The sequence below is a fragment of the Zootoca vivipara genome, chromosome 14 (assembly GCF_963506605.1).
Source record: "Zootoca vivipara chromosome 14, rZooViv1.1, whole genome shotgun sequence".
Classification (NCBI taxonomy): Eukaryota; Metazoa; Chordata; class Lepidosauria; order Squamata; family Lacertidae; genus Zootoca; species Zootoca vivipara.
The window spans coordinates 53,252,713-53,267,030 of record NC_083289.1 but is presented as its reverse complement, the minus strand read 5'-3'; the positions used below and the strand labels follow the sequence as shown (position 1 = coordinate 53,267,030).

The window sequence follows — 14,318 nt, the reverse complement described above, 5'->3', positions numbered from 1 at the left end:
GAAGAGAGGGGGCTGCTGCAGGGCTACCTACCGGTACAGAATTACTCTGCTGAGCAGAAGTTGGAGAGTCCTGTGTTTCCCCCTCCCCTCCTAGTTGCTAGCCCACCAGGGCTCTGCTCTGGGTGGGGGTGGGGGCACGTCCTGCTTGGTTCCCTGTTGGGCTTCCCAATTGGGGCACCTCTCACTGAGAGAGCAGGATGCTGAGCTAAATGAGCCCCCTTTGGCCTGATTCAGCAGGACTCTTCACATGTTCTCATAGAACCTCCAGGTCCAGGAACAGTCTATCTAGATTCTTATGCTCTATGGTGATGCGGGACTAGGTGGGCCTGATCCACCAGGCTCTTCCTAGCTTCTTCACGGAAAGAAGGCGGGTTGGCGAAGGAGACAAAGCGATTCTGTATTGGGGGTGTGTGTGCCCATCTTGCAATGTCCTTTACAGTGAGCACGGAAGAAGCCAGGATCTCCGCCCCTCACTGTTCCCTTCCGCTCCCCGTTTCCCATTCACAAAGGGCTTGGTTTGGATCAAAGACATTTCGGAAGCGCAGGGAGGACGAGGACGAGGCCCCCTCCCACCGCTCAGGAGAGGCCCAACCTAACAATTCGTGGAGTGCCGCGTTTTGGGGGAAAGGATTTCCCGCCCATCCCGTCGCACAGGGGGGAAATCCTGCAACAAGATCCCCTTTGCTGCCCCCCCCCCGCAGGAAAACGCAACGCGCCCTCCGCCTGGGGGGACAAAGTTCCGTTTCCCTTGCCGCTCCCCAAGGACCGCTCCGCCCATGCGCTCACCATTCGAGGGGCTAAACCCCGCGATTTCCACGTCTGAACTGCCCCCCTCCAGAAAAAGGGGGGGCTCCTTAGAAACAACTTATTGTAAAGAGAGGCGCTCCGGCCGCGAGGCATCAAATGTACCGTCATATGGAGAGCGCAAGTTATGCACGCGTGGAGTTACGCACGTGTGAATCAGCATAAACGGCGTGGGGAAAGGGAGACAATGACGCCTAAGGGAACATGTTCCCCACCTCCAGCCGCGAGCGAAAGAACGAACTTAGCTCTGCCGCCTCCCGGCACGTGTGAATCAGCATATACGCGGGGGAAACAAAGGAGGAGAGCCCAAGCCGCCCATGGGAACGTGTCCTTCCCTTCCCTCGAGGGAAAACGCAACCCCGGGGCCCGCCACCTACACGTGTGAAGTAACGCAATGTGAATCAGCATATATGCGGGAAAGCAGAGGAGGAGGATAGCCAGCCCGGCTGGCCAAGGGAACGTGTCTCCCGCCAACCGCTAGGGAACACGCGCACCCGGAGCCCGCCCGCTGCACGTGTGAAGGGCCTGGGCTGCCTCACCTTGCCGGATGGAGACGTTCCTGTCGTTGGCGGCGCGCAGCACGACCTGGGGGCTGCTCTGCTCGAGCACGAAGAGCTCGTCCTTGCCCACCTTGGCGCTCTTGCCGGCCTTGAGGGTGCCGCTGGGGCCCGAGGGCGCCAGGTACTTGCCGTCGGCGTCGCGGAAGGCCACCTTGCCGGCGCGGAACTCCAGCGTGAAGCCCGCGTCGGGCTCGGGCCGCGCCACCAGCTGCCCGTCGCGGCGCAGGAAGCGGTGGTCGGCCGTCTGCAGGCTGTAGCGCTGCTCCTGGAAGACGAGCGTGACGAGCGCGTCGAGGCCCCACGGCACGTCGCGGTCCACGGCGATCTCGTCGCGGGCCGCCGCCAGGTGCGCGTAGCGCTTGCGCGTCACGCTGAAGATGTTCACCTGCGGGTGCAGCGCCAGGTGCACGCTCCACTTCTCGGCCGCCGAGATGCTCTGCGCGAAGCACGACAGGCGGTCCTCGGTGCCGCCGAAGAAGCGACGGTGCGGCTCCGACTGCAGCGACCAGCGCCCGTCGTCGTGAGCCAGGATGACGAAGCGGCAGTCGACCGAGGCGGGCGCCTCGCTGTCGCAGCTCACGTGGCCGTCCTTGTCGGCCGCCAGGTAGCGGCCCAGGTGGCTGCGCAGGTACACGGCCGTCGAGTCCTCGGCCGCCTGCTCCAGCGTCCAGATCTGCTTCTTCTTCAGGCTGGGCGCGGACGCGTTGAGCTTGAAGCCGAACGCCTCGGCCGTCAGGTACTTGTTGCCGCAGTTGATGAGGCCGAATTGGATCTGGAGCGACTCCGAAGTGCCGTTGGCCGTCATGGCGGGGCGCGCAAAAGCGGGGCGAGAGGGGGAAACGGCGTCGGGCGGGCGGGCGGCTGGCTAGCGGGGCCCCTTCCTCGGCTTGCCTTTGTCTGGCTGGCGGCGGGCGGACCAGCTGCTGCTGCCGCTGCTGCCCCCCTTCTCCTTGCCTGGCCTGGCCTCGCCTTCCCCCTGCCCGATTCACAAAGGCCGATTCACAAAGCCCAGCTGCTCCTGCTGCTGCTATTGCCACCCTCGTCCCCTCCGCCGCCGCCTCTCTCTAGCGCGCGGGTGATGTCAGGTCCCTTCTTTAATAAGAGACGGAGAGAAAAGGCGACCCCGCCTCCGAGGCGCCTCAGACGAGAGGGGGTGGAGTCCGCGCACGGAGGGGGCCTCATCCGGAGCTGCCGGGCCCTTTTCCACCCACAATGCAAAAGGCTGATGCACCCCCCCACCCCCCAGCAAAGAGGAAAGCAGCCGCACACGCGCGCACCCCCCTCCTTCCGCGCGCGCCCATCCCCAGCGCATCTGGGCGCCTTTCCTGCGGGGCGCGGGGCGCGCCGAGGGGAGCTGCGTGTGCTGCAGACCCGAAGCTGCGCAAAGGGCGAGGGTGGGAGCTGCTTTCCCGGGAGTAAGTCCCGTTTGGAGGCACCGAGGCTTGCTTCTGAGTAGGAGCGTGCCGCTGGCTAGGCACGCTGTTACCTGGGAGTAAGCCGCGTGGGAAACAATGGGGCTTTTTTAGGGAGGGAGATCATGACCATTTCGAAGCAGGTCAGAATGAAGCCCTCGTCTGCTTTCCCGGGGGAGAGCACATCTCCAGCGTTTGTTAGGCTTAGGCTATCAAAGCGCGCGCTGGCAAGCTGCAGTCTTGGTTACAATATACGGTATGTATTAAATGACTGCAGTTGCGCACTGCAATCCTACGCAGATCTAGTCCGAGGCAGAGCCCACCATTTGCAGGCAGGAGGGGAGGGGGCCTCTGGTTCTTTCCAGCACCTCCCTAAAACCCTGGAGAGGGAGCCCATGGTCACCCAGCTCCCATCGTCCTCCACCCAGCTTCCCACCCCAGGAGATGGAGACCAGGAATGGGGACCCTTTGGTTCTCCAGATGTTGCTGCACTACAGCTCCCATCAGCACCAGCAAGCATGGACTAGTGGCCAAGGGTACTGGGAGTTGTAGTCTGACAACATCTGGCGGGCCAGATGGCCCCCCACCTGGTGTAGCTCATACTACATACCGGTACTACTCATATCATACTTTGCCAATCAGAAGGTTGGCGGTTCGAATCCCCATGATGGGGTGAGCTTCCATTGCTCGGTCCCAGCTCCTGCCCACCTAGCAGTTCGAAAACACGTCAAAGTGCAGGTAGATCAATAGGGACCGCTCCGGCGGGTAGGTAAACGGCGTTTCCGTGCGCTCTGGCTTCCATCACGGTGTTCCGTTGCGCCAGAAGCGGTTTAGTCATGCTGGCCACATGATGCAAAAAGCTGTCGGTAGGCAAACGCTGGCTCCCCCATAGTCACCTTTGACTGGACTTAACCATGCAGGGGTCCTTTTTCACTGGCATGAAGTCTCTTCCTGAGCTCCTGAGTCTCCTTGTTTTCAATGGAACTGACTGGTATTTGTGGGGGCTGGGATTGGAAGCCTGTCAGGGCCCTGGGGTGACAGGACTCCAGCTCCCATCAGCTCAGTCATTTGAGGAGGAGTTGCTTAATCCAAATGTCATGGGTTCGAGCCCCACATTGGGCAAAAAAAATCCTGCATTGCAGGGGGTTGGACTAAAGAATCTTCATGGTTCCTTCTAGCAGTACGATTCTATGATCCCTGACTGTTCTTCATCATCCTTGGCCTGCTCCTCCTCGAACCCTAGCCTATTAGCCATCCTCCAGTCCTCTGGGGCCGCATTGAGGAAGTAAGTAAATAAGATAAGATAAGATAAGAACGGCCTGCTAGATCAGGCCAGTGACCCATCTAGTCCAGCATCCTGTTCTCAAAGTGGCTGCAGGATTGAGCCCGTGAGCAACTCTTGCCCCTTCTGCAGCTTCCAGCAACTGGGAGGCAGAAACATTGTTGCCTTCAATATGCCAAGACCATATAACACCGGCCCTGAAAGACCTTTATTGGCTCCCAGTATGTTTCTGAGCACAAATCAAAGTGTTGGTGCTGACCTTGAAAGCCCTAAATGGCCTCGGCCCAGTATACCTGAAGGAGCATCTCCACCCTCATCGTTCAGCCCTGACACTGAGGTCCAGATCCAAGGGCCTTCTAGCAGTTCCCTCCCTGCGAGAAGCAAAGTTACAGGGAACCAGGCAGAGGACCTTCTCGGTGGTGGGACCCTCCCACCAGATGTCAAGGAAATAAACAACTATCTGACTTTTAGAAGACATCTGAAGGCTGTTTAGGGATGTTTTTAATGTTTGATGTTTTATTGTGTTTTTAATATTCTGTTGGCCACTGCTCCCCTTCTAGGTGACACTCCTCCAGGTGTTTGGAGAGGGGCATCACCCCCCTTTCCTTCTTTAGACTAAACATACACATTTAGGAAAACAGAAGCTGCCTTATAGAAGTGCAAGCATTGTGCCATCCAGCTCAATCTCATCCACACTGACTGGCAGTGGCTCTCCAGAGTTTCAGATTCAGCCCTTCCTGGAGATGTCCAAGAAAGTACTATATGGGGCCTTTAAGCATCATCCCTTTTCCTAAGACTCATTTCCTCAACCCCTGAGCACCTTTGTGGCCCTCCCCTGGGCCCACCTCAGTTTGCCTATACCTTTGTGAACCTGGACTGCCCCGAACCTGCCCCAGTCCTGGCTCCAGATGCTGTAAAGAGGCACCAGGCACCGATGCCCAAACCAGAGTCATGGCCTTGATTCCTGGCTCTTTGGGAGAGGGGAACGTGTTGCTTTTAAGCACAGACAGCTTTCTTATCGGCAGTCGTGAATGTTGTGTTCTGCCAGAGCACTTCAAACAAATGCAGACCCCACACACAGCTGCTTGAGTTTTCAACACCGTAACAAGCATCAGCTGGTGCTTCTTGCAGATTAAGGTGCTGTTAAAGGCACAGGAGCAGTTGGCAACTCTGGCCAGGGACTCTTCAGTTGTAAAGATGCAGGAACGAGAGAGTTTTGATTCTCCTAGCTCGCTCTGGGCCTCTTTCTGACTCCACATGGCCGTATTCACAGGACATCCTTTGTTTTAGCTTTGTTTATCCTCCCTCTCAACCCCTCTTTTGCAAATAAAATCTTAATTGGACTAGGATGGCTGCCAGGAATGGATGGAATAAATCCAATGGATTTGGAGAACAGACATTTGAAATTTGGCTGCATTTGTTTGTCAGTAGAAGACTAGCAAGTCAACCTCCAGCTCTCCTCGTGAGTAGGAAGACTAGGTGGCTTCCTGATGTCTTGGGGCTGCTCCTCAGACATTCTCCAAGGCCTGCGAGTGGTCAAGCATCTATGGGGGGAGCAAAAGAGTCATTGGCCATGTAATATCATACAAACATAGAGTTGTAGACTTGGAAAGGGTCCTGGGGGTCATCTAGACCAACCCCCTGCAATGCAGGAATCTCAAGCATCCACCCCCTCCGGCATTTGTGAGAAATCAATACTTAAGTGTAGCAGCACCTACACTTTGGAACTCCCTGCCTGTTGACACCGTCACTATATCCTTTTTAGCACATGCTGGAAACATTTTTGTTTAGACAAGCCCACCCAGATGCTTAGAAATTCGATGCAGGTTTTAATCTGTTCTTAGTCTTCCGTTACTTTAACCTTTCAAATGTCTTAAATTCTTGCTATTTTTTTTATTGCTAATTTTATTGTTTTATCTTTTCATGCAAACTGCTGCGATGGTTTGTTTTTCTTTACAGTCAAGCGGTGTCTACGTTTTATGAAATAAAATGAGGTAAATAATTTTGATTTGGGATCTGTATTATTTTATTGGGGGGGGGGGATGGAGTGAGGAATTGTGGCATATTCAGCACCCTCTTTTGTCAAAATGCCTGGGAGCTCCTGCTGGAGTGAATGGGAAAGGTTCAATTCGCTTCTCATGTACAAATTAATATATGTGCAGGGACTACTCAGGGAAGGGGATTGACAGCTGAACAATGCTCAGCTCCCCTTCTGGCCTGCTAATTGGCTGCATGCATTAATTGGCAGAAGGGGGTCTGAATGAACATGTGCATTGCAAGTTTGCTACGTCCCATTCTGGATGTGTCAATGGCAAAATGGAAATACAGGTGAAACTCGGAAAATTAGAATAGCGTCGAAAAGTGCATTTATTTCAGTAATGCAACTTATTATTTTTTCTTTTTCTTTTAATTTTTACAAATGCTTTCTTTTGGAAATTCCACAGTAATAAAACAAATCGTTACAATAATACAAAAATAAACATTTCATTAATTACATTCCATTTATAATTGACCCGCCTAAGGACAAATAATTACAATTACAACAAATAAAGGCTTGACATATCTTGCTTTGCATGTCATGCATCTATCTCATAGATTGGTTTCACCTTTTAAGTTGCGTTACTGAAATAAATGCACTTTTCGATGATATTCTAATTTTCTGAGTTTCACCTGTACGTCAACCTCTATCAAAGTAGCATTGGGACAGCTGAATGAGGTCAGGATATATTTTGAGGAGTAGAATGATCACTGAAGTGAAATCCATGGTTTTTTTAATTATTATTAGTAGTATTTATCAAATTTGTATATTATTATTAGTAGTAATATTTATCAAATTTGTATATCACCCTTCATCTGAAGCTCCCAGGTTGGCTCACAGCAGAAAAATAAAAAAGGAGAACACAAAATACATAATAAAGACAAGAACAAGTAGAATAACAAGCCAGCTCCTCCTTCCACAAACTTATTTTAAAAGTCATAGAATGTTAATCAGCCGAACTCCTGGTTGGAGAGAAATGTTTCTGCCTGGTGCCTAAAGATATGCAATGAAGGAGACCCTCCTGAAAGTTTGTTTCCTTTATCTGAAGGAAAATAATGAATCAGACAAGGGTTTCCCCCAGTGGTTGGGTCCAGCGGTTGTCCTTGATTAGCAACTGGAGTGTGACTGGTCTGAATCATGGCAGTTTTGCCACTGATAACAATGTGGGGGGGATCATAGGATCCTGACGTGTGTCGCAAGCGTATCTGGCTGTGCATGTACATGGCTGAATGTCCACTCCCACCTCCGGTGCACCATCTTCTGAGGACTGGCCCACCCTCAACTTTGCCCAGGGCCGTCTTACCCATAGGCGCTAGGGGTGCGGGGCACCTGGGCGCCGGGCTCTCAGGGGCACTAGGCTGAGAGTCTGGGGCCCAAGAGTTGAGTCTGGGGAAGAGCCCGCCCATCGATCGGAGTCCCGTGATGGGCTCTTCTGCTGCGGGCGGCTCTGCGCTGTGAGTTCGGGGCGACCGAACCAGCGAAACGCTGAGGCGGCCAGCTGGCTCCTCCCTCCTGCGCACCTGGGACTGGGCAACCGGGGGGGGGGGGCGCTGGGCAGACCTTTGCACCCCAGCACCGCATTTGCTTAAGACAACCCTGACGTTGCCCCTTGAGCTGAAAAAAGTGGGCCGCTTCTTCTTACCTAGCCGACCCTTCCAACTTTACAATTCTATAATTCTACAAGATTCAGGATGCCATCTCTCTTGCTTGAGGAAGGAAGGTTTCAAAAACACACTCACCTGCAAGTTGATCCCGCAAGTCGAATTCCACCACCTCAGTCTAGCAGCCTATTTTGCTGTTTGTTTGTTTGTTTCATAAAATACAGCTTGATTGCAGGAAAAAACCCTCAAAGTGGTTTACCAAAAGCTAAAGCAATAAAACGATCCCTAAAAATATTACAGTCACAATGTAAAACGTACAGAAAGATAAAGCCACAATAGAATATACTGAAACTCGTACAAACTTTCAAAGCATCTGGGTAATAATAATAATAATAATAATAATAATAATAATATACCCTGCCCATCTGGCTGGGTTTCCCCAGCTACTCTATGCGGCTCCCAACAGAATATAAAACAACACAATAAAAACTTCCCTAAGCAGGGCTGCCTTGTCTTCAGCAAGCACTGAAAAGAAAAAAGTGAAGGTGTCTGCTTGATGTCAACAGGCAGGGAGTTCCAAAGTGTTGGTGCTGCTGCCACACTAATTTTAATTGCATTGATTTCCATTTTTTCCTCCAAGAAGCTCAAGGTGACGAACAGCATTCTACTTCCCATTTAATCCTCACAACAACCCTGTGAGGTAGATTAGGCTGAGAGACTTGTGACCGGCCAGGGTGATCCCCAGTGAGCCTCCTGGCTGAGTGGAGATTTGAATCCTGGTTTCGACCAGGTCCTAGACCAACACGAACTAATTCCCCAAAGGAACTAAATGTGGATTTCTTAACAAATCCCTAATCGTGTATATATTTGGTGTGAACATGCAATGAATCCCTCTGCCTGCCTGCTCAGAAGTCGGCTGCATTGAATTCAGGAACCGCTTATTCCTAGGTAAGGGTGCACCAGATTGCAGCCTTTTAACAGATTTTGAAAGCTGTCCCCTCTCCTTGCCCATCAACAGGACAGGGAAAGATAGATAACTCTATCGGCAGCTGACAGATAATTCCCAGCAGTCTCATCATATGGAAAATCTTGGGATCCTTTAGAGGGAACTGCAACAATGGAGGTGGTATAAAAACAGAGAGATGCCTGTTTGCGCTGGAGGTGCCCTGATAGCTAGTCCAAAGAGACAGGCACTCTGCACACCCAAATGTTTGCTTTAGTTCCTTCCGTTTATCTTCCTTATTTACTTATTCTTAAAACATTCCATGCCCAGCTTTAATTTCAAAGCAATTCCAGAGTGGATCGCAATTAAAACAACAACAACCCAAATCTACGCACATACTTCGCTTGCCAGGGGGTGGAAATAGCCATTTGTGTTGTCTGTCAAAGCATGGCTCTAATCCATATATCCCACACTCCGCCAATTTCTTACACAAGAAAGACTGCCTCTCTGTCGTCAGATCTGGATTGCCCAATAAGGATAATTCAGCACGGGCACATGGACCAAATTGTAGCTTTCAAGCCAATCTAGACCAAGCCTCTCCAGTAGCTAAAATTGAAGGTGGTAGATGTATTTTCTTTTTATTATATTTAGATTCCAACACTGGCCAGGCAAAGAGAGGTTTTAAATAAACCATCTCTAAAATTGCCCCTATTGGGGTACTGATAGATGGAGAAACTCGCCAATCATTTGTACGAGCTAACAAATACTCCTTGTGTTATCGGCTCATAGCTGCCTATGTTGCATGTTGCATTTATTTATCATTTATTTCATAAAATCTATACACTGCTTGATTGGTGGTTTTTTTTAAAAAAAACTGTTTACAAAGATATGAGAACAATAAAATGATCAGTGAAAAAGCAACTATTTAAAACGTGGGTTTTTTTTAAAACTCAGGAATAAACTAAAAACAGATTAGAACTCACATCAACATTCTACATATCTGAGTTGGCTTCCCGAAAAGAGTACATTGAAAGCACCTTCCTGATGTCAATAGGCAGGAAGTTCCAAAGTGTAGGTGCCGCCACATGAAAAAATGGAATTCTTAACAAATGTGGAAAAGAGATTATGTGGCACCTATAACAATGCTCCTTCCAGTACAACAGTATTGTAGGTCTTGTCTTGAGCAGGAGGGTGGTTCGGGTGGCCTCCAAGCTCCCTTCTGACTCTCCAGTGCGACTCTTTTTGACACGTTTCAGCTTTTCCTCACACAGAAAGTACGTTACTCTGAATTTCCTGAGAATAATACAGTGGTACCTTGGTTCTCAAACACCTTAGTTCTCAAATGCCTTGGTTCCCAAACACCGAAAACCCTGAAGTGTTCCAGTATTCAAACGTTTTTCGGAAGCCAAACGTCCGATGTGGCTGTTGGCTATTGTTTCCGGGGCGCCTGCACCAATCAGAAGCCGCGCCTTGGTTTTCGAACATTTCGGAAGTCAATGGACTTCCGAATGGAGTAAGTTTGGCGCTTTTGTTTTTGCTGTTTATTTTGCGTTTTTGTTTTTGAGGCTTTTTCAGTTCATTTGTTTTTGTGACTGTGTGGAACCCAGTTCATCTACTGATTGATTGATTGATTGATTGTGTGACTGCGGCAATAGATAAAGCCCCCCCCCATCCAAACAATGACTATCATCAGAGCAAGTAAGAAAAAAAAAGTAATTTTAATTTTCATAATCTACAATACTGTCTCATTTATTTTATAGTACAGCACATTGATTATTGCTTTCATTTTATGGATCAATGGTAAAACTCATGTTCAATTGTTGTTTTACGGGTTGTTTTTTAAAAGTCTGGAACGGGATAATCCATTTTGCATTATGTTCTATGAGAAAGCATGCCTGGGTTTTGGAATGCTTTGGTTTTGGAACGGACTTCCGGAACAGATTTAAGTTTGAGAACCAAGGGACCACTGTAGAATCATGGAACTGTAGGGCTGGAAGGGACCACGGGGGTCTAGTCCAGGCATCCCCAAACTTCGGCCCTCCAGATGTTTTGGACTACAATTCCCATCATCTCTGACCACTGGTCCTGTTAGCTAGGGATCATGGGAGTTGTAAGCCAAAACATCTGGAGGGCCGCAGTTTTGGGGGTGCCTGGTCTAGTCCATCCCCCCTGCAATGCAGGAATCCCAGCTGTGCCTGTGGCTCTTCCCTTTCCACAACCCCTTTCAGGCATAGGCAACCTTTGGCTCTCAGATGTTTTGGAACTACGACTCCCATGATCCCTAACTAACAGGGCCAGTGGTCAGGGATCATGGGAGTTGTAGTTCCAAAACATCTGGGAGCCAAAGGTTGCCTATGCCTGCTAGTTAATGTGCCCTCCTGCCCCCCCCCAAGTTTCCCCAAGCCAGAGCCACCCGAAACCCGCCATGAAACAGCAGCATCAAAAGTGGAGCTGCAAAACCTCCCTGCTCATGAGGCAGCTGCCGCCTCCTCCTCCTCCTCCTCCTCCTCCTCCTCCTCCTCCTCCTCCTCCTCCTCCTCCTCCTCCTCCTCCTCCTCCTCCTCCTCTCCTCTTTCGCTGCCTCTACATATCACAAAATCTAGCAAAGGCCACTTGCTGTTATCTATAGAGGTGGCCTTGTCCAAACTCTGGCTGCTGGCTGAAAGGAAGCCTCCCTCCCCTCCCATGTCTCTCCCCTCCCCACAACCCCACTTTTTATCTCAGGTTCCACCTGGATGGCCCTTTGTCGTCTCTGGTGAAAGGAGACCGTTTGTCAGTTGCGCAGCCAGCCTCCTCCTCCTCCTCGGCTTCCTCCTCCTCGCCTGCTGCAGCCGGGCTCTCCTCCCACCAGCCCCAGGCGTTCCAGAAAATGCAAAAGTTGGAAAGGAAGAAGGGCTTGAGGAAGAAGGGGTACACCTGGGGACCCTTCTCTGCAGTGAGGTCGTTTTGGACTCATAGGGTGGCCAGACCTCCAGGTAGGCAAGTGGAAGGTGTGTATCTCCAGGTGGATAAGAGGATGATGAATCATAGAATCATAGAGTTGGAAGAGACCACTAGGGCCATCCAGTCCAACCCCCTGCCAAGCAGGAAACACCATCAAAGCATTCTTGTTGGTTTGGGGGGATGTTGGTCCTCATGATTCCTCATGATTATTTATTGTTTTTTGTTTCGACTACGTTCTGGGCACCACAGTTCAAGAAGGATACTGACAAGCTGGAACGTGTCCAGAAGAGGGCAACCAAAATGATCAAAGGCCCGGAAACGATGCCTTATGAGGAACGGCTTAGGGAGCTGGGTATGTTTAGCCTGGAGAAGAGAAGGTTAAGGGGTGATATGATAGCCATGTTCAAATATATAAAAGGATGTCATACAGAGGAGGGAGAAAGGTTGTTTTCTGCTGCTCCAGAGAAGCGGACACGGAGCAATGGATTCAAACTTCAAGAAAGAAGATTCCACCTAAACATTAGGAAGAACTTCCTGACAGTAAGAGCTGTTTGGCAGTGGAATTTTCTGCCAAGGAGTGTGGTGGAGTCTCCTCCTTTGGAGGTCTTTAAGCAGAGGCTTGACAGGCATATGTCAAGAATGCTTTGATGGTGTTTCCTGCTCGGCAGGGGGTTGGACTGGATGGCCCTTGTGGTCTCTTCCAATTCTATGATTCTACGTCAGACCAACACAGCTACCTACCTGTAACTCATGATTCCTGTCTGAGTCCCTTCTAATTCCTGGGGTCCTGGGTCCAGCAAGGGTTCGAATCCAATGGAACCAGGTTTCATTGTGAGGGAATAGCTGGAGCAACCCCCTATGTACGGTACCACTATTAATATCGCAAAATAAGTTGCTCTGTGCCAGAGAGCAAATGGGTGGCCGTCATTGGGCAGTTATGCTAGACTAGAGAGACAACAACAGATAAGCATCTGAAGGCAGCCCTCTCTAGCGAAGTTTTTAATGTTTGATGTTTTAATGTGTTTTTAATATCCTGTTGGAAGCCGCTCAGAGTGGCTGGGGAGGCCCAGCCAGATGGGCGGGGTATAAGTAATAAATTATTATCATTATTATTAAGCAGAAGTGAAAGCCATGGTTGGGTCATGCTTGATGCCGAGGCTGGGACTAGGGGAGAAGCAATACCTTTTGGGGTGTTAATCCTCTGACCCCCCCCCCAATCTTGGGCTCAGGTTGCATCTATGTGTGTTGTTGTTGTTTAGTCGTTTAGTCCAGTGTTTCTCAACCAGTGTGCCTCCAGATGTTTTGGGACTACAACTCCCATCATTCCTGACCACTGGTCTTGCTAGCTAGGGATGATGGGAGTTGTAGTCCCAAAACATCTGGAGGCACACTGGTTGAGAAACACTGGTTTAGTCGTGTCCGACTCTTCGTGACCCCCCTTCATGGATCAATGCCTTGTCATGGCGAAGGGGCTTGCATAACTCAGAGAAGCTCTGAGCTATGCCATGCAGGGCCACACAAGATGGACAGGTCATAGTGGAGAGTTTTGACTAAATGTGATCCACCTGGAGAAGGAACTGGCAAGCCACTCCAGTATCCCTGCCAAGAAAACTCCATGGACAAAGACATCTATGTGTAAATAAAACCATATATAATAAAGACACCACAGTCTCCGCTGTCTCTCATTCTGTGGAAACCAAACCCTCGGTAGGCTCCTAGAACCCCTGGACTCACTGTTTGGAGACTGGGGTGGAGTAATCAGGTTGTAGGTTTTTTGGGGGGGGGTCCTTCTGGATGATGGCCTGAGTCCCTTCCAATTCTTGGGGGTCCTGCACCCAGCGAGGGTGAGACTCTAATAGAAGATTCTATTGCTGGACTAGTCAGATGAGTGCCTTTGTAGGACGGTGGCCTTAGCTGGCCACTTGTGGCCTCCTCAGCACCCCAAAAGAATGAGCTGGGTTGCAAGAGCTGGCTCGAAGTGCTGGGGGCCTCCAGGGTAATGGGTGGGCCTGTCTTCCCTCCCTCTTCACCTACCAGTAGCTTCTAGGTAGCAGAACAAGAAGAGCCCAAATGAGGTGTGTAAGATGGGCTGGAAACAGGCTGGAAGCTGCAGACATATGGTAGAGATCTGCTTGCTCTGTGCTGGATCCAAACTGTGACTAATAATAATAATAATTATTATTACTATTTATACCCTGCTCATCTGGCTAGGTTTCCCCAGCCACTCTGGGCAGGTCCCATCATCATCATCATAGATAAAACTTCAAACATTTAAAACTTTCCTAAACAAGTCTGCCTTCAAATGTCTTCTAAAAGTCAGATGCTGTAGTTTATTTCCTTGGGAGGGCTTTCCGCAGGGTGGGCGCCACTACTGAGAAGGCCCTCTGCCTGGTTCCCTGTAGCTTCACTTCTCGCATGGAGGGAACTGCCAGAAGGCCCTCGGAGCTGGACCTCAGCGTCCGGGGAGAATCATGGGGGCAGGGACACTCCTTCAGGTATACTGGGCCAATGCTGTTTAGGACTTTAAAGGTCAGCACCAACACTTTGAATTGTGCTCAGAAACGTACTGGGAGCCAATGTAGGTCTTGAAAGGACTGGTGTTATATGGTCTCGGCGGCCGCTCCCAGTCACCAGTCTAGCTGCCGCATTCTGGATTATCTGTAGTTTCCGGGTCACCTTCAAAGGTAGCCCCACATAGAGCGCGTTGCAGTAGTCCAAGCGGGAGATAACTAGAG

General features: G+C 50.4%; 1 protein-coding gene across 2 annotated transcripts in view; it reads right to left on the bottom strand.

The window, feature by feature from the left end:
• FSCN1 (fascin actin-bundling protein 1) overlaps positions 1–2,434 on the bottom strand; it is a 42,037-nt gene extending 39,603 nt beyond the window's left edge. For both annotated transcript variants that reach the window (XM_035131927.2, XM_035131928.2), the window contains exon 1: positions 1,344–2,434. In XM_035131927.2, the coding sequence (XP_034987818.1) occupies positions 1,344–2,169 (826 nt within the window). In that variant the 5' untranslated portion in view covers positions 2,170–2,434. The remainder of the gene's footprint in view (positions 1–1,343) is intronic.
• Between the last annotated feature and the right edge of the window lie 11,884 nt (positions 2,435–14,318).